General features: G+C 42.9%; 1 protein-coding gene across 2 annotated transcripts in view; it reads left to right on the top strand.

Annotated features, from left to right (window-relative positions):
* Window positions 1-20815, top strand: part of LOC138581034 (sulfotransferase 1 family member D1-like) — a 297474-nt gene that overhangs the window by 229103 nt on the left and 47556 nt on the right. For both annotated transcript variants that reach the window (XR_011304411.1, XM_069652058.1), the window contains exon 6: window positions 14233-14327. Coding sequence is in view for 1 of the 2 variants with exons in the window: in XM_069652058.1 (XP_069508159.1) it covers window positions 14233-14327 (95 nt within the window). In the remaining variant the exon portion in view is untranslated. The remainder of the gene's footprint in view (window positions 1-14232; window positions 14328-20815) is intronic.

The following is a 20815-nucleotide window of genomic DNA, read 5'->3' as shown; positions in this document are numbered from 1 at the left end:
GGACATAAATGGAAGAGGTTCTCTGTCTGGTGCCGTGCACAGAAGATTAACCCTCTGCGGATTACAGCCCCTCAAGTACTGCCGTACCTACTGTCGCTGGCCAAAGCTGGACTGGCTCACGCCTCCATCAAAATACATCTGGCTGCAATCTCCCGATATACCAGGAGGACGGGTCGGGCGTCCTTGTGGTCTCATCGCCTGGTGAAAGAATTCATGAAGGGACTATTCCGATCATTCCCGCCGGTGAAGGCTCCTGCCCCGGCGTGGGAGCTTAATGTGGTGCTGACCAAGCTCATGGGGGCCCCATTCGAGCCTATGCATTCGGCGCCTTTGAAGTTCCTGTCATGGAAGACAGCTTTCCTCGTGGCCAACACCTCTGCACAACGAGTGGGAAAGATCCAGGCCCTATCTTGCACGCCTCCATACTTGACTTTTCATGACACGAGGGTGGTGCTGAGGACACACCCATCCTTTATGCCCAAGGTGGCGTCGGACTTCCACCTCAACAAGCCCTTGGTGTTGCCAGTTTTCTTCCCGTCGCCTTCGTCGCCGGCCGAGAGGACTTTGCACTCGCTGGATGTGGCTAGAGCGCTGAAGTTCTACGTGGACCGCACAAAGAGTTTTCGGAAGACGTCACAGCTGTTTGAGAACTTTGGGACTGTGAATCAAGGGAAGGCTCTCTCGAAGACTTCCATTTCCAGATGGCTCTCCGGCTGCATCATGCACTGTCACCGGTTGGCAAACCGACAGCTGCCCGGCCGTCCGAGAGCCCATTCGACCAGAGCGATCGCTGTTACCACGGCGTTCTTGTCTGGTGTGCCCCTGCTGGACATCTGCAGGGCTGCGACATGGAGGTCGACGCACACCTTCACAAGATTCTACTGTGTCGATCGGGACTCCAGGGAGGAGTCCAGGGTCGGCCAAGCAGTGCTGCGCAACCTGGTCGCCTAAGGTGAGCCTGGTGAGGAGGTAAGAGTTGCTTAATGTTTAGTTGTTGTATTGCTTAATGTTGAGCCTGTTGCCACCTCCCGTGGTTGTGCATGTGTGTACTGCTATGTATTTGGCGTGCTACCAAATCTGAAGATTGGCTGCCAGAGGCGGGGCTTGGGGAGAGGGCAGTCATTGGCTGGGGGCAGTATGACCCAGAGATCAGTGATTGGTTACTACTAAGAAAGACAGATCAGAAACGAAACTGATACTGATTTTTTTCTTTACCGAGGATTCCCAGCCTGACGACGGGGAATATTCATGAGCATGTGAATCCATGCCAGACCCATGCTGGAGAACAACAGTTACAGGTAAGTAACTAGTTCCATACTTTTCATAGGAAGTTGTACACATTTCATACAAAAACGTTCACTTTATAATGCATGAGCAGAATGGAGGTACATTTATATGAACACCCTGTACCTACATTTGTGATAATAACATTGTGTATATTAACCCTTAGAACACAAACTCTTACTATGCACACTCTTACAACACATGCTCCTATGACATGTGCTCCTACCACACAACCTCCTAGTACATGTGCTCCTACAACATATGGTCCTATGTCACACTCCTATGACAGGTGCACCTACGGCATGCACTGCTATTACTCTCCTCTTATGACAAACACTGCTATCACTCACAACCCTTACACATGACCCGTAACATGTGCACCTACAACACATGCACCTATGACACCTGCACCTATAACATGTGCACACATCACACCTGCGCCTATGACATGTGGACGTACAACATATAAAATGTGTTCCTACAGCACATGCTCCCATAACATGCCATATGATGACACACACTCTTATAACACACACCATTATGAAACATGTTCCTGAAACACACTCTCCTACAACACACCCTCCTTCAACATACTCTCCTACAACGATTGCACCTATAACACACAATCTCATGACACATGCTCTTACAGCACAGAAACTTGCAACATATGCACTTACTACACTTACACCACACACTGTTATAGAAAATGCTCTTATGCCACACACACACACACACGCACACACATGCACACACACACACACACTTATACCACAAACCCTTACACCACATGTTCATATTACAGCAAACACTCAAAGTTAATAATCATGTAACTGTAAAAAAACAAAGTTAATACTATTTGAAAGGATTTTATTTTACAAAAGAGATAAGGTTAAACCAACAAAAAATTTAAAGTCTTCAAATTTCAGAAATTATAACATTAAGGTTACAAGGTTATTAATACATATATTGATATCAAACATTATGATAAACTTAACTCACCCACAAACCCCAAAGGATACAATGTTACCATAAAATTATAACAAATTTACATATAAAAGCAGGAAATTGTATACAATGGAACATCATTAAAAAGTATGTTAAATGGAGACCTATATATAATGTGTTAAAAGAAAGTATAACATATGTTTGTAATACTAAATTACTACATAACAACAAATGTCAAATATTATATACAGAAGCATAAGTCTTCCCAAAAATGACAATGAAATAAACACAAAATATTTAAAAAAACAAATGAACAATAACAAAATATACATATACCTAATGTGTCATACTTTATATATACAACAATATCGATTAACAAGTTACATATCATCATTGCAAATACATATAATTTACTAAACAATGAACATGACATTGTAAAAAGAAAACATACACAAAACAAAAAAGTATTACAATATTATATACAGTAAAAGCTCAGTAGCATTTCCTTCTACAAATAAGTATACAAAACATTTATAGTCATATAAAATGCAAACATATACTGTGGGCTAAATAAATTAAATTTAGTAAACAATGCAAGCTGTAAATACTAACAAAAGCAGCAGAAATGTAATCCACATTAAAAACATAAATACATGCAGTGTAACATTTTTATTAAAAACAGATATTCACACATCACATTACATTAATTTCACTATAAAGCATTTTAGTACAAAAACTAAATATTGCAAAACAAAAACTGGGTGAGTTAAGGTTACTATGATATTTGATTTTAATTTAAATACTTTTAAAATATTATTAATAATGTTTATTATGTTGTTAACTTAACATTATTTTTTCTGATGTTTGTAGACTTTACATTGTGTGTTGTTTATACAAAAGAGTTAAGGTTAAACCAAGTGTTTTCAAATAATATATATATTACTTGTAGTAAATTATATATCAGTGTTGTAGGAGTACAAAATCGTAGGTGCATGTGAGAGCACTTTTACTTCTACGTGAGTAGTTACCCCGTGTGTATTAGGTGCGTGTGTCATAGGAGCAGGTTATTAGTGTTCATATACAAATGTACATGTACTGTTTTAATATAAAATGTACTTTCATTCTGCTCATGCATTGTATGCCTGCTAAAGTGTGCATTTTCACATGGAATTTGTACATTTTCGTATGAAAATTGTACATTTACTCCATCACTTTAAAACAGACATCAGAGGCAGCTGTCCACTTGCCTTTGCTGTGTGTTTTTGGAGATGTGTAATGTACGAACTATTAATTGTGTAATGTAGGAACTAAAAAACTCATATGATCCGTGCACAGTTCTTATGAAATATTTGCATTCAATCAGCACATAGGTCATCTATAGAAACATTACAAAGTTAATATCAATTTTCACTTTTTTTAACAGTGCAACAATTCCAGATAAAATCTAGGTGCCTTACATAAAATGTGGAAAATCGAATGGCCAAATTTGAGATATTTTAGTCCATTTTTTTTCTAAAGATAAAACCCCATGTTAAATGCTGTTCAAAACGCAATAAAAATGAAACATGTTTTAAACTATAAAGCTGTTGATGTACAAATCTGAACTTTGGCATGCACAGGTGGCTGCCTCGAAATATTACTCTGGAAAAAGTTATTGAGAAGTCATTTTCTGCAATGCCATAGAGACTTCGTCTTAGCCTTAACTTTGCCTTGCGTTAGCGCAAATGCATTATATATATACGTATATATATATAAATATATATATATAGCTCTCCTTAAAATTGAATAGTATTAAAGAGCTATATAAATTCTGTTTAGCGTTAATGTATTCCTGGTCAATTTGGTAAATGAAAATCTGTGGCAATTGTATGCAACACATGTGTAAACATAATATTTATCAGACTAGTACAAACAAGGCATTTACTCATTGTGCCTGAAACATTGACATGTAATCAGAATAGGGGATTGTCAGGCCTATCCAAAACACCTGACTTAACTAGACCCAAATAGACTGGACGTGTTTCCCGCAAGGTTCTGAATTAGACCTGTGCCCTGCTTTCTCAAGGCCTGAGGAAGCGTAACCAAAGCTATATTCTGTTAGAACAATCCAAAATTAAAGACTTCCAATCATCCAGTTTTATATGGTTAGGTAAAATGTTCCATTGGTTTTGTTAAGATTTTTAAAAGGGAAAATGCCCCATACAACTAGTCAGTCTTGCAGAATAAAAAACATAGTGAAAAGGGTATACATGCATGCTGATGTTTAAATGTGGTGTGTGTCAAGTACATGAAAAGTAGTATATCTGGTGTAAAAATTGGTGCACCGTGTTGCGGAGTGGTCCAACGAATGCTTTAATTTTAATTAAAGTGGGGATGCACAAATGATGAAAAAACAGAAGATGCAAAATTTTGAAAACCTCTGTGTAACCTGCTTTTGAACAAGCAAGTGGAAGAGTTGAGAAGTGATAGTGATTAATGGCTTACCTTGAATTCAGGTCTGTGTGGTCCAGATGTAACATGAGCAATCCGATAATCACTCATGGTGTGCTAAGCTATGACCCAATTACTTTCTGGTAATGTTCATTAGTCTGAGTCCTACTCTTCCTCGTCATATTCCTAATTATTTGAGGAGGCTCTGCTTCATGAGACAGAGTTTCAGTACAACCCTTTCCAATCATGGAGGACAGACATGTTTTGTTTATATCTTTTATCCATGTTTGATAAATGTTCCATTTTTCTTTTTAATGGAGCCTCTACCCACCATTCGGCCTGTTATGATGAGAAGTTGACCCGTGCCTACTGTGGGAGGGGATGAATGAAGAGGAAGACAAGGACTCAGTAATAAAGATTATCTGTAGGTAATCGTGCCATCACCTCCTCATCTATCTTCCTCAACACAGTTTTAATCATATGAGGATTTATCAAGTCCACAAGAACAAAAGGAGGGCCACACCAATTGATGCTGCTCAACCCATGATTGAATAGCAATATTTCAGTGATTCATGCCAGCCAATGCTGCTGACCCAAAGTGAATAGAGGCAAGCTCTCCCAATTGCAGTTTGTGTAGTGTCTGATGAACGAAGAGGGGACTGCCCAGGTCGTAACCCAACACATTTCGATTGGACATCCTTCCCCATTTTGCCTAAGAGTCTCTGGATTGACATTTTCTTTCTTGATACATGGTATCAATGGCCAGCTTAATCCACCAATTTATTGTGGAAACAAATGACTTCACTCCAGGCTTAGAGTATCCAAAGGTAATCAATGGGTAGTGTCACTGTCGAAACTCCTCTATGTGCTGAAAGTAAATGGAACAATTGATAGACAAATCTAGCGTATGTATCTCCCCATTCCTCTTTCGCAAAGATGGAAGGACTACCTGCTGTTCCACAAGAAAGAATGAAATCTGCTTTGGTGAAAAGGATGGTGGGAAATGCAGAATGACCCTATCTCCGAGGAATTGGAGGTCAGGTTTGTCCGGCCCAAATGCACTATTTCCGCCACTCTAGGTCCCAAGGAAATGGTGAGAAGAAAAGTTACTGTGGCTGTGAGGGGCCAGGCTGGACCTCCGAAAGTGGCTCAATTAGTCACCCTGGAGGCCTTGAAATACTACCAGGAGATCCCAAGGTGAAACTCATAAGATGTGTGGATGACCTCCGTCACTCAAAATTCAGCAGAAGGTTTCACACTAGTTTCACAATATCATCAACCCCAAACCAGGAGTAATTGAAAAGCCTCGATGGCAGCCCACTGGCTTCTCAAAGTAAATGGTACAGCTTAATCGGAAAGCCGACCTGAAGGAAAACCATTATCTATAAGGGATAAATGGATAGCAAAGAAGGGCCTCCTTCTCACGGCACCATTTGTGAATGTGCCATGAGTGCCACTGGACTGAGCTTAAGGTGGCAGGTTTAAATTCAGAGGGATACTCTTATGGAGTAACCAAGCCACTGAACACCTACCCTTTCAATAGCCAGGCCACCAAGTGTGTACAGGGTATGGAATGATTCCAGGGTCAACTAAGCAAACTGGAATGGGGAGGACACAGGGGCAGGATCAAAGGGTCTGACTGAGTCAGGCTGAGAAGGAGAGGAAATCACGGCCATCTGGGCCACAAAGTTATGATGACCATCACTAGGGCCCTCTCCTGAATCTTCCTCAGCACCCAGGGGATCGAGGGAAAGGTCAGGAAGGAATAGATTTCTCCCTTTAACCATGGGAATTGCACTGCATTGACCCACCATGGAGATGCCGTGGCAAATCGTCGTAGTAAATGATCCTGCTCTGAGGCAGAAAGATCGACTGATGGAGTCCGGAACATCTGACAAATTTGTCAAAACACTGACGGCTGAGTTGAAAGGACACTGAAGAGGGGAACGTGTTGCTAAGGAAATATGCTTGTATATTCTCCTTCCCCCAAAAGATATGCTACTATCAAGAAAATAACCCTCCCTTCTGCTCACTGACTATGTTGCCATTCAACCTCCTTTAGAGGCAATTTATAGAACACTTGGCTGCCTGGTTCTCGATTTGGACCAGCAGCACTCATCTCAGGAGACAAGGTGCAAAATGAAGGAGGGCCCCGTAAACGGCTGTCAGCTCCCGCCATCTGGAGGATTGAAGACGCTTCTTTGGAGCCCATTTTACCAAGACTGCTGCATCCTATATGTTAGCTGCATCTGTTGTGAGGATTTCGGATGCTAACGGGACTGGGGGGAAACCCTGCCAGAACATGAACATGATTTAGGATCCATCTGACACTGACTGAGAGGAGGTGGCCAAGGAATCAGAAAATTGTACTGTCACTTCCCGAGCACCAAGGGTTTGAAATGGGCCTGGGCCCAAGGAAATATCTGGATAGTGGCTGTCATGTCCGCCTGCACTGTCAACCATTGTCTGACGCAGGGGGACTCCCGAGTCATGATGTTTCTAAGACCCTCTTGAAACTTCATCTTCCTGTCTTCTGGGGTAAACACACAACCCAGCACTGTATCAAAATGTACTCTGATGAATGTTAATGTCTGAGTTGGCCGCAGGTGACGCTTGTCTCAATTGATAGGAGAGGCGTGAGCCTGGTGAATTTTGCACACCTCCTTCTGTTGGCTTAAAAAAAAGGAGCAGCAGCAATTAACCATTCATCTAGTATGACAGAAATGGCTGTAAAAATGTGCTGGTGTGTAATCATGCTGCACTGCTAAAAGCAGTCCTGTTTCCTTTGGTACGGATACAAGAACTAACATTTCACAACATCAACGGATGCATTTGCTTGAATGCTCTTGCATATGTATGCAAATGACTTGACTTATAATGGTTTTATGTTGAACTCTACCAAAAAAAATGAACAACATTTCATTGGATCTTACAATAGTACAATAGAAGAGTGTGCACAATCCGAGATATCATTTGAAGTTTCTGCAATAATAGCTGAATTTACATTTGATGTTAAGGTCAGAACACGTACCTTCTGTGATGTACAAAAAACATCATCTTGTATTCCCGAAAGCTGCACAAATTGTCACAAAAATGATTCCAGTTCATTGCCCCCATTTCATCTCCCTACTGTGGTTCAGTGTCAAAAATGTGCTTCATTTCCTTTTGCTGTAGATATAATTCCTTGATGGCGGAAAGATGCTTACTAATGGCCAATCATTCGATACCAGGAGACATCCCACTGAGTGCCACGTGTTCTAGAGGCTCCTCAAAAAGCACAATTGACTTTGTATATATGGATAAAACCTTACATAATCAAGCAACCGCATTTGTAATCCTCGATCAAACTTATAGTGACCATAAAATACTAACCTTGACTTGGAACTGGGAACTTAATGAGGCACAAGCTAGACAGTATTATGAAACCAATGTACATGTCCACAATGGGAAATCACGTATTCAATGGAATGACTGTTGCCTAACAACATTAAATTCCATCATATCAAAAAATCTCAAAATGTATGGAATCAGTCGATATCTAACAGCGCTCATGTCATTCAAGACAAATAATAACCCAATTCTAAAAACAGGTGTGCATCCAAAACACTCCTTTGACTTTGAACAAAAAATTAAAAGGAACGAATTTCGAAGGAATAAAAAAGCAATTTTCAAGTTACCATGCGAAGAAAGGGAGGCAGCACTAAAATCAATGAAGTGCCAATATATGAACTGGACTCGAAATCTCAAAGCTATGAGATACCAACAGGATGGAGAAAATATGTTAAGAGCCTTAAATTCCAAAAGTACAGCAATAATTTGGGGAATGCTGAACAACACTGCTGGGAATACACAAACCGCAGCACAAACAAACAGTGTTTCTGAAGACCAGTGGTTACAGCACTTCAAAGAACTATATAAAATTGGAGAAAAGAATGAGATTCTCAATTCACAAATGACATGTTCCATCTGGCAAATAAAAATGCCGGTCTAAGATATTGAAGACTTCATTAAGAAATTAAGCGGTTCTCGAGCGCCGGGCACGGATGGGCTAAGTAATGCCACTTTTAAAGCCACCCCGAGCAGCTGGGCTATAATACTACATAATATATTTTATAATGTTATCGAGAACAAAACGATACCGGAATCATGGTGATCATCGTTGGTCATACCAATTTTCAAAAGTGGGGACCGCACGGCTCCTCGCAATTATAGGCCAATCTCGCTTATAGATGAAATGGGGAAAATCTTCTCTCGTTTCATTCTTCGAGATTTCAATATATGGACCAAGAAAGAAAGAAAACGAGATCCACATCAGACGGTTTTTGTGGTTGGTATGGGGACGGTTGTCAATCTCATGTCACTACATGCCATCAAACATGAACATCACAGAACAAATCAACCACTCTATATGGCCTACATTGATCTTCATTCAGCCTTTGACTCCGTTTCAAGAGAATTGCCAATTAAAAAACTCCAAAAAGCAGATTTTCCGGAGACCATCTTGGACATTATCCATGAACTACACACTGATACTATGATGCAGATTATATTAAATACAGAAGGCATGCTTTCAGCTCCACTCAAAGTCACTAGACACCTGAGGCAAGGATGTATCCTTGCCTCGGCCTTATTTAAATTTTTCTTACATGACATGTCTGAGAATTCACCAAAGCGATCACTGATGCTCCGAGATTGGGCCAGGAGAAAGTGATGGCTTTAATGTACACGGACGATCTGATCATAACCTCTAAATCTCCAAGTGGCCCACAAAATTCATTGCAAGCATTGGCAGCATATATGACAACCAATCAGCTTACGATTAATATCTCCAAATCCAAGATCATGATTTGTAATGCACCAAGGAACAGATCAAACAAACACCACTGGAAACTACAGGATGCAGAGCTTGAAATTGTAAGACAGTATACCTATTTGGGAATGAAGATAGATAACAAACATTCTAACGAAGCCCATTTAGAACTTTTGCAATCAAGAGTTACAACTGCTATTTCCCAAACCAAAGTCATTCTATATAAGTATGGTAAATTTTCTATTTCATCTGCAATTACATACTATAACCAAAAAAGAACTCTGATATTGCTATATGGACTAGAAACATGGCTCAATCTAGAGAATGACATCCTACAAAAACTCGAGGGAAAATATTTGAAGTCGCTACTAAACGTACCTCAATGCGTTCCAGTGGTATTTGTGCCCCATGAGCTTGGTTTATTATCACTAGCGATCAAATACCATTGGCGCCAGTGTGCCCTACTGAGAAAATGCATACTGTCAACAATGCTAAACACCCTGCTTACGGCTCTTGCCGATTTTATGTTGAAAACTGATTATGAGTTTGCTAGAAAATGTAAAACAGCAGTATTTAACATCATGGCAGAAGCTGATGTCACCCTACAAGTATTGTTGGAAGATCCAAACAGAGCAAAGAAAAACTATATTTACACGATTGGATTAAAACACGTGAGCAATGTTCTAAAAACAAAGACTTTAAGAACAACCCGTTTGCAAGGAAAAAATGTGGGCAATGTGAGCCCTATTTGCTCCGTTATCCATCAGTTACCTTAAGAGCAGCAATGTTACGATTTAGATATAATCTTAAGCCAACTAGAGAAGTAATGAGTAAACGAAAACAAATCCATAGTGCTTTGGTTTCTGTTGATTCTGTAAAAATGTAACCCAGATGGAATCCTTAAGACACATTTATGTTGGAGTGTACTGAACTGGTTGCTAAAAGAGAAAGGTATTTATCTAAATATTACAGCCATTTATCCACTCTTAACGATGATGAAATATGGGAATTGTTCTTTTCAACAAACCGTATGTCAGTTCGCATTGCAACCAAGAATTACTTAAAGATGTTCTTGAAAACTAATAATGACAATAAGAGAATTGAGACAGGATGTAAGTAATCAACCAAATCGCTGAGATAAAAGCAAAGAAATGAATTGGTATTTTGTACTTTGTATTCTGTATTTTGCATTTTTATTGTTTTAATCCTTTGCTACTTTTTTCTTTCCTTATGTTATTGATACTGTAAAAACTCTTTTTGATACTATGTAACTAAAATGAATATAATTGTAAAGTTGATTTATAAGCTATAAACAATAAAAAAAATAGATATAATTCTTTGCCGCTGCATCTTTTTCAATGCCGAAGACCCTCTGCCGTTTTCAGTTGTCATCCACCTGTGACTGGAACAAGTGTGGGCTGAAGGATATCGCTGGTCCCTGGTTGTGATGCTTCTTAAGTTTGTGCCAATCCTGATTCGCAATAGACAGTTTGTGCTTCCAGCATATTGCTTACCTCCTTCACAAATAATTATTTCAACAGCATAGGTGCTTCTGCAACATTGCTTGATGTCAAAGACGTGGTTGTTCCGAGTGAGTACAATCCATGCTAGGGGATACACGTTGCATGTTCTGCATGTATGGTACCCCGGTGTGAGTTCTGCACCCAGGTGACTGGTAGGCAATTTGCTGCACAAGGTTTGAGCTTTTCTGTAAATAATAAATGGTTTATCCTGGATGTAATGAAAAAGATCCATATTAATTTGCGCAGGTTCCAATGTTTACTGAGTAATTTGTATGCAGCGTGGCTTTGCACAGAGTCTTTTGTGTTGAAAGCAACTTTGTCTATTTTAGGCGAGCACTCGCTTGTATTGGCAACAGTCAGTTTTCTCAACATTGTTCTCTTTGCTCTCTTAACTGCTGCATTAAGTGTCTCTATAGTTACATATATTGACGACCCCTTCTTGACATTGAGCATTTTATAATTAGTTATATATAACACGCTTAATACCCAGAGATTTTTAAGCGTGGGCCCGGGGTTTGAACTTGTGTTCCTCCGCATCGTCTTGCTTCAAAGGAGAGCGTATTGCCCCTGAGCAATAGCCTGTGTCCTGGCTGAAGCTGAGTGTGGCCCTTATGTACTAAGTGCGCCTGAAGGCCATGCATTTGACAGCTGTGTGTGGTATAAATCCGACTAACAAAACATAACACACTCTCCCTTAGCGATGTTATCAAGAAACATGCTTCTTGTGATAACTTTTGGAAGACGAGATAGAGTTCACTTCTGTATGTTTTCTAAAGGTCATAGTTTCAATTGTGTTCTGAACAATGAACATTTCTACATTTAAAAATTCAAAGCGAGTTTTGTCAGGGCAAATGTTTTGTGGAAATTGCTGTCATTAAGTCATTAAGTGCATAAGTGCATAGTCTATGAACTCTTGATCAGTACCTTAGTGGTCCAGAAGGATGCCCTTGATGTATCATGACCATTTGTTAATTTTATAAATGTTATTTAAACCTTCCCGATCATAATGCTACTATCTGTTCAAACTGGTCCATGCAAATGTTGACTAAGTAAGGACCTTGGCGCCCATAGCGATTTCTCTTATCTAACACAATAATTTACCATTGAATGTGAAAGTCGTTATTCAATGTGATGTCTCACATGTCCAGTGCCATCTTACACTGTTGAAAATATCAGACTGCTTTCCCAGCATGAAAGAAAGAAATTGCACCTTTTGCAAGTTGGTGTTCAATTGAGGTCTAGAGCACTGAAACACCAAATGTCCCTAAGCAGCATAGCTCTCTTCATGCATAATGATATAAGAGTCCAATCCAAAGGCAACCAGGGAAAATAGGGACTCTGACCGGCCCAGGTAAAGCAGCCTGGGGAAGGCTATAGTGGCCATGGGCAGGACAGCAAGTGGCGAGAGGCATGGGTTCTGATGGAGCCTCCATCTTGCTCTGGGATCTGACTGGCTGATCTAATATCTTTCTTTATTGAACATCTATCTTTGCTCAACAAATTCTCAGAAAGCTCTGACTTCACAAAAAAATATATTTCTCCATCTAAGGCCTAAGGAAAAGGAAATCTGGGAACCTATCAATCAAGGAAGTTGAAACTCTGCTTTCTACATGCCAAGAGGCCAGCTCAGTTAGGAGGCCCCAAAGGCCCACACTCTCTGCTCTCAGGCTCCTGATGCTAAAGAACAAGCCAACAATTATATATATCCAAGTCATTGGGCGTCATTACACGGTAGGCGGTAAGGGATTACCGGCACCGGTAAGGGCACCGGTGCTGGTAATCCCTTACTGCCCTACTACGAGGACCCTTAGCGGGTCTAGTCCTTAACGCCTGGTCTGACCAGGTGTTAAGGACGGGACCCGTTATGGGGCCTCAGAGCTAATAACGGTACCGCAGATAGCGGCACCGTTATTAGCTCCATCCCCATTCCCATTGAGCCCTATGGGGGCTCAAATGGGAATGGGGAATGGTTCCTGGAATGGGGACTTACCAGGTCCTCCAAGGTCGGAATTACCCGGTAAGTCCCTATTCCGGGAACACGGACCCGGAATGCGGTAAGGGGGTAGCCATGGCGCTAATAGGGCCATGGCTACTACCTACCATGTAATGAGGCCCATTGTCAATTAGCTGTATAATGCCCAATTAATTATTTCCATTGTGTACCAGGGCTAAACTTGAAGCGATGCACTGTGGGCCCATGGAGTACATATAAGAGAGAATCGTGCTTTTGATAGTTGCACTCCTTTTCTCTTACTGATTCCCAAGGTCCACCAGTTGCTTCTGCTCCCTATCACTTCTCTCACCCGCCTTGCTGCGGGCTTACTCTCCAGGCATTGCAAACACTTGCAGGTCCTTCTTTACCAATGTAAAGATTAATCAAGAAAAGGGCATCAAACCCAGGAATCCGCAAAGAGGAGCAGCATTTCCATTGGCTCTGATCCTGTAGCAATTTGTTTTGGAAGTTCTGTATTCCATTTAGAAGATGCAGCAAGATCAGCTGTGGTTATATAGAAACAAGGTGTTATTGTAAATTTGCAAATGCAGCGTCATGGGACTCATTACGAATTTGTTGTTAACCCGTTAGTACTACCGCGGGTTGCTGCCGAACTCATAACACTGTTCCGCCACCTGACACACCGGTGCCACCGGGTCATTACAACCCCCGGCTGCCCGAGATGACAGACAGCGGAAAGGGTAAGTCTCTATTCCTATGGAGTCAAACCATTCTTGTTTTCAACATACACACAATACTCTATGGTCCATGAAGCCAGTCCAAGCAGGGCATTGCTGTGAGCTCCGGCATTAGTTTCGCCCTATGATGGTTTGAGATTGTCCATTTGGCAACTGTGGTACACTTCAAAGCAGTACGCCTTTGCTGCAGGCATCTTGTTAGAGCAAATGCACTTTGAGGTGGTGCAAAAGCGGTTCTCTTTCCCCATCTCTGGCCCTAAAAAGCTCATCCAGCTCGCATACTGTACACCCATCTTGCCCTGTGAATCCCCTGCAACATGTCACCAGTGGTTGTTCACCTGCATGTGAGTCACTGTATCCTATGTGTTTTTCAGAGGAGCTGGGCAGTCAGAAAGTGCAGCCAATTCTCATTATATCAAATCTGTCCATTGCACATTCTCTTATGTTCATCATTCATGAGATTCAGGTTGTAACCAATATTTTTTCAAATATTCTGCCTTGGTTGATCTGTTTCCATGACTCCTTTTCCTCCCCCCCTTCAACCTCTAGTGGCGTTCGGCTCATGGTACGACCATGTGAAGGGCTGGTGGGAGAAGGCCAAGGAACACCGCATCCTGTACCTCTTCTATGAAGACATGAAGGAGGTGAGTGCTGTGGCAGATGCTCTGATCCCTCGCAAGCAATGTGTCCCTACAGTGGGACATGCTACTCCTGGTTGAGAGCTGGCATGGGAACCCTTGCATCAACTTGCAGACTGGCATGGGTGCGCTGTGTAAGACTTGTGACTGGGTGCCCTGTCAGGTGGGAGCATGTGGACCTTTTCTGGCTGGCTCTTCCTTTAGCAAACTTGAGGGAGACTTGGGAAGACACTGACTTGTGTCGAGCCATGCCAAAAGCCATCAGTGCCCTTTTGAGAATCTCCTAAATCCCCAGCAAGTTCTTCTGACTCTACTTATGAAGTGGAAACAATGCAGCCAGCTGGCCAGAGCAGTGACATCCGACTCTCTCTAGCGAAAACAAAAATGGCCATCCACACACTTTCATTCCTTTCTGTAAGAATCTGTGACAGAATAGTTCTAGATACTTCTGTAACATCCCTACCAGACGAGCCCCTTAATGTGTAACCTGCCTCCCTCCTTACTTAGCCATCACATTCTAAGGATACCCTCCTGTATACACCCTATATTTTGAAATCCCTCTCCATGGCACACCAGATTCTAAATATCCTTATCTTAAAAAAGCACAACCCATTCCCGTTGAAGTCTTTTCATAATGCGTTGTTGGTCTTTGACTCTCCCTGTCCCATGTTAATCCTTTCCCCTGCATTCCCAAGCAACAGACAACCCACTACACTTGTGCCAGTGACCCCACTTCCATCCCACTCCCTGCGCCTTCCCCACCTACCGCTAGGCTGCATCCATCAGCCCACAACACTGGCTGATCATTTTATGCGGGGGACCGTATCCCAACTAGTTCCAATCAGTGTACAAGAGACTAGAGTTTCGGATCTATGTGATCACTACGGAAAAAGAAACGGTGAATACGAAGATATCAAACAAATGTTTTCCTTTCACCCAAGCATATGCGGAGGAGAACCCCCTCCCTGCAGACCCGCAACATTGTCCCCTTACCATATTTATTACCGTAACCCCCCCGCCCAAAAATACTTGAAGTGAAATGCAGAGCAAAAGGTTCAGCATTTTTGTATTCTAAATTGTTGTAGGCGCAGTAATTGTATGATCCTGAATTTTCTCCCCCTTAAATGCTATTTTGATCTGATTCAGCACAGCCCTTTCCAGAAACGTTGACCTATAAAGAGCTAGGATTGGTGATATGATATCATATCTAGGTGGCTGCCTAGAGTGGCCGCAGCAGAAGGTCTCGATTTTTAACCTAAAAATATCAATGGTGGTGCCCTGATAAAGGCGGGGGACTGTGTTAAAACGTACCTTTGAACCGGTTGGCATAATCCCTTGCACAGGCCCTGTACAACATTGGTAGTCCTAAACCCTGGCAGAAGTAAAAATATAACCATGGTGGCAAGTGAATATGGGCCTTATTATTGATGTGTGGAAGGCAAAATGAGCTGCTTCGTATATGACACCCAAAGGAACCCGCACCTTTGCAGTGAGATAGAGTAAGGGGTAAAAATACTAGAGAAAATAATGTACAAAGCACCCGCTAGGATAGACCCTGTCACCCTCAGCTGATGGCTAGTGTCGTCTGCTGCTGCCAAACATATACTGTGAGATTGTACATCTTTGTTCAAATTCAAATTTAACTCTGTGCGCAGTTTCTGATCATTTTCACCATTTGACTATTTTAATGTGTATTCTTTCATTGAAAGGCAACAATCATTGTCTTACAAAAGACAATGGAACAATAAGGGGCAAGCATAAAAACAGGAAAAGGAAGCAAATCAGTTGTACATTACCTCCACGCCTCTCTATCTGATCGCAGTGCTTATTCTATGAAGGTGCCCCGCTTTCCAACAGAATTCTTTCCCAAATATTCTTCTTTTTTTTTCTTTTAAATCCCCTACCCCCTTCATAGCCCAGGGTATAAAGCACCTGACCTGCCTCATTGAACCTCCCTCTTTTGCTTTCTGTCCTCCAGAACAGTGAACCCTGAATAGGCCTCAGGTTTTCCTCAGGTTTTGACCCCACTGCTCGACTTTGTGGGTCTAAGAATGATATTCCATGATTGCCCTCTCAGTCCCAGCTGGGCTTGCATTTCAGGAGTGGGTGGCAGTACCAGGACCAGTGGGCATTGGGCTCCCCAGAGGTTTCTGCTGGGCTGGGTGACAGGGCGTGCCCAGCCTGATGAGCTGGTGAAAAGGGACTGCTTGCTCTCTGTCCTTCCCGACAGGCATTCTGGAGGGCCAGCTGGGCTGCTCTCTTGTTTTCCAGAAGTGTTGACTCATCTCCTAGGCTTTGTGGGTCTAAGAATGCTGTTTTTTAATTTATTTTTATTTGAGTTTATAGTGTACATGATACCCTACATAAAATATTGAATGCACAAAAATTCAAATAGATTCATCCAAACAATACACATTCTGTTCACTTTCCATTATTACTACTTTTCATGTATGTTAACAATAACGAACTCTGGGGCACATCTTTAAGAACACTATCCTAAAATTGTACTAAAACCTTATAAAACCTATTTCATATTCATAATTTTTTTAAGCGACTTAAAACAGATCTGACTATCTCAATTGACTGCTGTTGGAATGCTCTTTTGTCATTTCCCTCTCAGTCCCTGCTTGGCTTGGACTTATGGAAGGAGCGCTGCATGGGCATGTGTGGAGTGCAGACGCCCTCCAAGGAGCCTTGAGGTCACAGTGAGTAGGAGAGAATAGGACTGCACTCACCGTGTTATGTCTCATGTGCACTTTTGTGTATATGGTGGTTCCCGCTCACAGGTTTGCAAAAGACATGGCCTCTTGCAGGTCTGCTAGGCTTCCCAGTGTCTTGGTGGGGATCAAGGTCTAGGCACTGCCCCTTGGTGCGGCAATGGCAGCGTGAGCACTGACCATGACATGGGGTGAGCGACATTTTGAGCTGTGAATCCTCTCACAGCACAGTGGACAGGCTGCTAGTACAGCTAGGATAACCTTGTCGTCTGCACCTCTCCAAATTATAGGACGGAGCGCTTCATGGGAATGTGTGGATTGCAGATGCCCCCTAACCAGCCTTACGGTCACAGTGAGTAGGGGAGAATAGGACTACTGTCACTGTGATTCTCCAGCTCTCATGTATTTTGCTACTATTCTATGTATGGGGTTTTGCAGTTCCCCAATCTCAGGTTTGAAACTGACATGGCTCTTGCAGGTCGTCTGGGCTTCCCAGTCTCTTCATTTGAGTACAGGTCTTGGGCTGTCCCCTGTGGTGTCAATGGTAGGCAGACGTAGGGGGTGAGATGTATTTTGGCTGTGATCCTTCCACAGATGAGTGGGTTGGTGGCCAGTGCTACCGTGACAGCTCTTATCTCCTGCCCCTGCCAAAAATTCAGTTGGGGCTTTCCGGGCTACCTTAATAAAAAGGTTTGACAGGCATGCTGACCTGAAGGCTTCCCTCTGTCCCGCGTTCATTCCCCTGTTGTGGTACTTGTAGTTCTTTACAGGCAGCCCTTCTGGTGTAGGTTCTCTTCAGTGAACCTTGCATGAGGAATGGGATTCAAAGCAGCAGAGTGAGCCAGTTCGTCCATGTGAATGTTTGATCCCACTGGTTACTGTGGCAATCCTGACAGCAGGCAGCTGGAAATAATTGGTGAATTAGTCATCTCCCAAGCAGCTCTGTAGTTTGAAACAAATTCAGGAACAGGGTGTCCAAGCCTGTTTTTTGTGTTAACTTTTCCTTTTTGAAGAAATCTGTTTGACCACACACTGATTATGTCTATTTCAGGCTTTTAATTTTTACAAAGGAAAGGGTTAATGGTTAATGTGATACAAGCTTTAATGTGCAATACAGTTCTGGTTTTCAGTTAAATAAAGGTTTGCACAATTACATTACAATTGGAGAGGTATTTCCATGCAAGTCATTTTTCGGATTCTGTTTTAGGTGGAACCTACATAGCACTATGATTGAAGCATTGGACTACAAGCCCCACAGATGTGAGTTCAGTGTGATGCTGGAAATGCATTGGAGGGACAGGGTCTCCATGTCCTTGTCATGTTCTCCTTTGATCATGTGTGTTCTGTGTTATTTTCTACGCAGGATTCCACGTGGGACTCCTGGCAGTGCAGCTCTTCTTCTTTTTGGTTTGGTGTACAGACTCTTGGGATACCCTTATTGCACATATGGATGGGGGTACAACCCTGTGCCCCTAGTGTATGTTTTTGGGCACCTGTGTGTGGCCCACAAAGCAGGCTATGGGCTGGTTGTAGCTCCATGCTGAATTTGACAGGTGCTCTGAGTATCCACCATTTTGGGATACCCAGGCCCTGCCATTGGAATCAGTTGAATCCTGATGGGAGACAAGATGGCCCCTGTGGCCTCTTACTTTCTATTGCCTGTTACCTTGTTTTCCCAAAGTCCTGGGAAGCCCTGACTCTGTCCCTTCCCCTGACTGGCTGTTGGGTGGAAGTTCCATGTATGGTATTGTGGGGAAGTCCAGGCCAGACTGGCTGGAGCCTTCCCAGTGACTGTATGTTGTGGGTACGCCCTTGGGGTGGGACCTGGGTGAAAGGAGTGTGTGACCAATATACACTACATGTTATGGGTGTCTGGTTTCTGGAGTTTGACACAATGACTGAGACAGCCCTGCCCGAAACTGGTATAAATGCAGTGTGGAGTGCTGAATGGCAGAATGCTTGTCCCAATCCAAATTCCTTGTTGTGAGCTAATGGAAGGAGAAAAAGGGCCTGAATGCACTGTGAGCCTGATTAGCTGCCTGTCTGCTGAATGCCCTTCTGAGTGATTGGTTGCCTGAGTGTGACATAGCAGAATGACTGAGAGACCTAACACTATATCTGGGGGCCTCTCACTGATGGAAATCGTTCAGAAGCTGAAGTCGAAACTTGACGCTTGATCTCAAAGCCGAGCCCGAAGAAGAAGGTTGACTGCTGTTCACTTCGACGCAATCTGAAAGCCGCCGTGCCGTCAAGGACTGATCCGAGAGAGGACCTGGCTATGAGACCTCTCCCCGAGCTACGAGGGACCATCGTGCACCGCTAACCTTCACCGAAGCGCCCTGGAAGCCAGCCTTCGAAAGACTGTTGACAGGAGACGGGGACCGCCAAGGAATCCGAAGAGAAGGTCCCGGACAGCCGTCCACCGTCGTCGACCAGGGTTCGGAGGATTTGCTGTAACCGCTGGAAGCACATCGAAGCTTTGTTGCACAGAAGCAAGGACCGCTTGACGCCATGCTACTGACGACCAGAGCCGCAACGCTCCATTGACTAAGACACTTTGAATTCAAGGACTCCCTCGCCAGCACCGTCGACCGCTTTGTCCCGCCAGAGAAAGTCGAGACCGCTGACGGGAATCCGCCAGTGGGGTTCCCGCCACCTGAAGACTACAATGACGCTAACGACCCGATGCCCTTGCTGGGCCAAAGTCCTTCATAGACTCTTTGTGGCAACAAACTATCGTTGTCGAGGTGCACCGCATCACACCAACGACTGCTAGAAGCCTCAACTGTACTAAATACTCTGTACATTTATTGTAAAATACTTGAAAGACATTGGAACATAAGAAATGCTTGATATATGATCCTGTAACATATGAAATGTAATATATGAATGTACCTGTAACTTAAGAATTTTTATTGCAAGTGCCCAGTTGCTTAACAGCCAGGAGCGCTCTATAAATAAATAAACAATACAATACAATGCATGCCTCATCTTCGCAGGACGTCCATGACCTATCGTCGACGAGCACCGCCAGACCGAAGCTGCTTCCTCGATGCCTTTGTTCACCCTTTCTTCATGGGATATCTACGATCCGTGGCTCCTGCCTTAAAGAGAGTCACTCAAGAAGGATCTGTCGACGACCCAACAGTTCCCACACATAGTTGAATTTTAGAATTGTGAATTATACATCTGTAAATTCAAAAAGGCCACAGACTTTAACCATGACTGAATGAAGGAGTGCTGTATAGGGATGTGTGGAGTCAGATGCCATTCCAAGAAGCCACGAGGTCACAGTTAGTAGGAGAGAATACACTGCAGCCATTGGGTTATAATCTTTCTCATGTACATTGCCACTATTCTGTGTATGGGGTTATGTGGTTCCCTTCTCTCAGGTTGGCACAAAACTCACAGATGTAACTTTAGATGCACTATGTTTCGTACCTGCCTATCATGTTAGGAATCCAGCGGCACCATCGCTTCAAGGCTGCAGTTCTGCTGGAAGAGGAGATGAACTTTAGGACTTCAGCGAATAAGTGGAAGAATGTCCTATGAAAGGAGGGGAAAGCCGAGAGTTCAGAGATTACTGGTCTCTGAGCATTTTGACTGGTGTCACAGTGTCAGGGAGTTTGGCAGGACAGTCCTCTCTTGTTGGCTACTGCATGCTGCTCCTGTGAGGTCACAGGGCCTGCAGTCTGGTTCAGGGCCATATGGCCAGGAGTGCGGCTCTAGCTCCCGAAATCCTCACAGTGGCAGTGTTTGTTGTTAGAATTTGCTTAA

The sequence above is a fragment of the Ambystoma mexicanum genome, chromosome 3p, assembly GCF_040938575.1.
Source record: "Ambystoma mexicanum isolate Mex_15411 chromosome 3p, UKY_AmexF1_1, whole genome shotgun sequence".
NCBI lineage: Eukaryota > Metazoa > Chordata > Amphibia > Caudata > Ambystomatidae > Ambystoma > Ambystoma mexicanum.
Note: the sequence above shows the minus strand (reverse complement) of the source record. Positions and strands in the feature narration are given on the sequence as shown.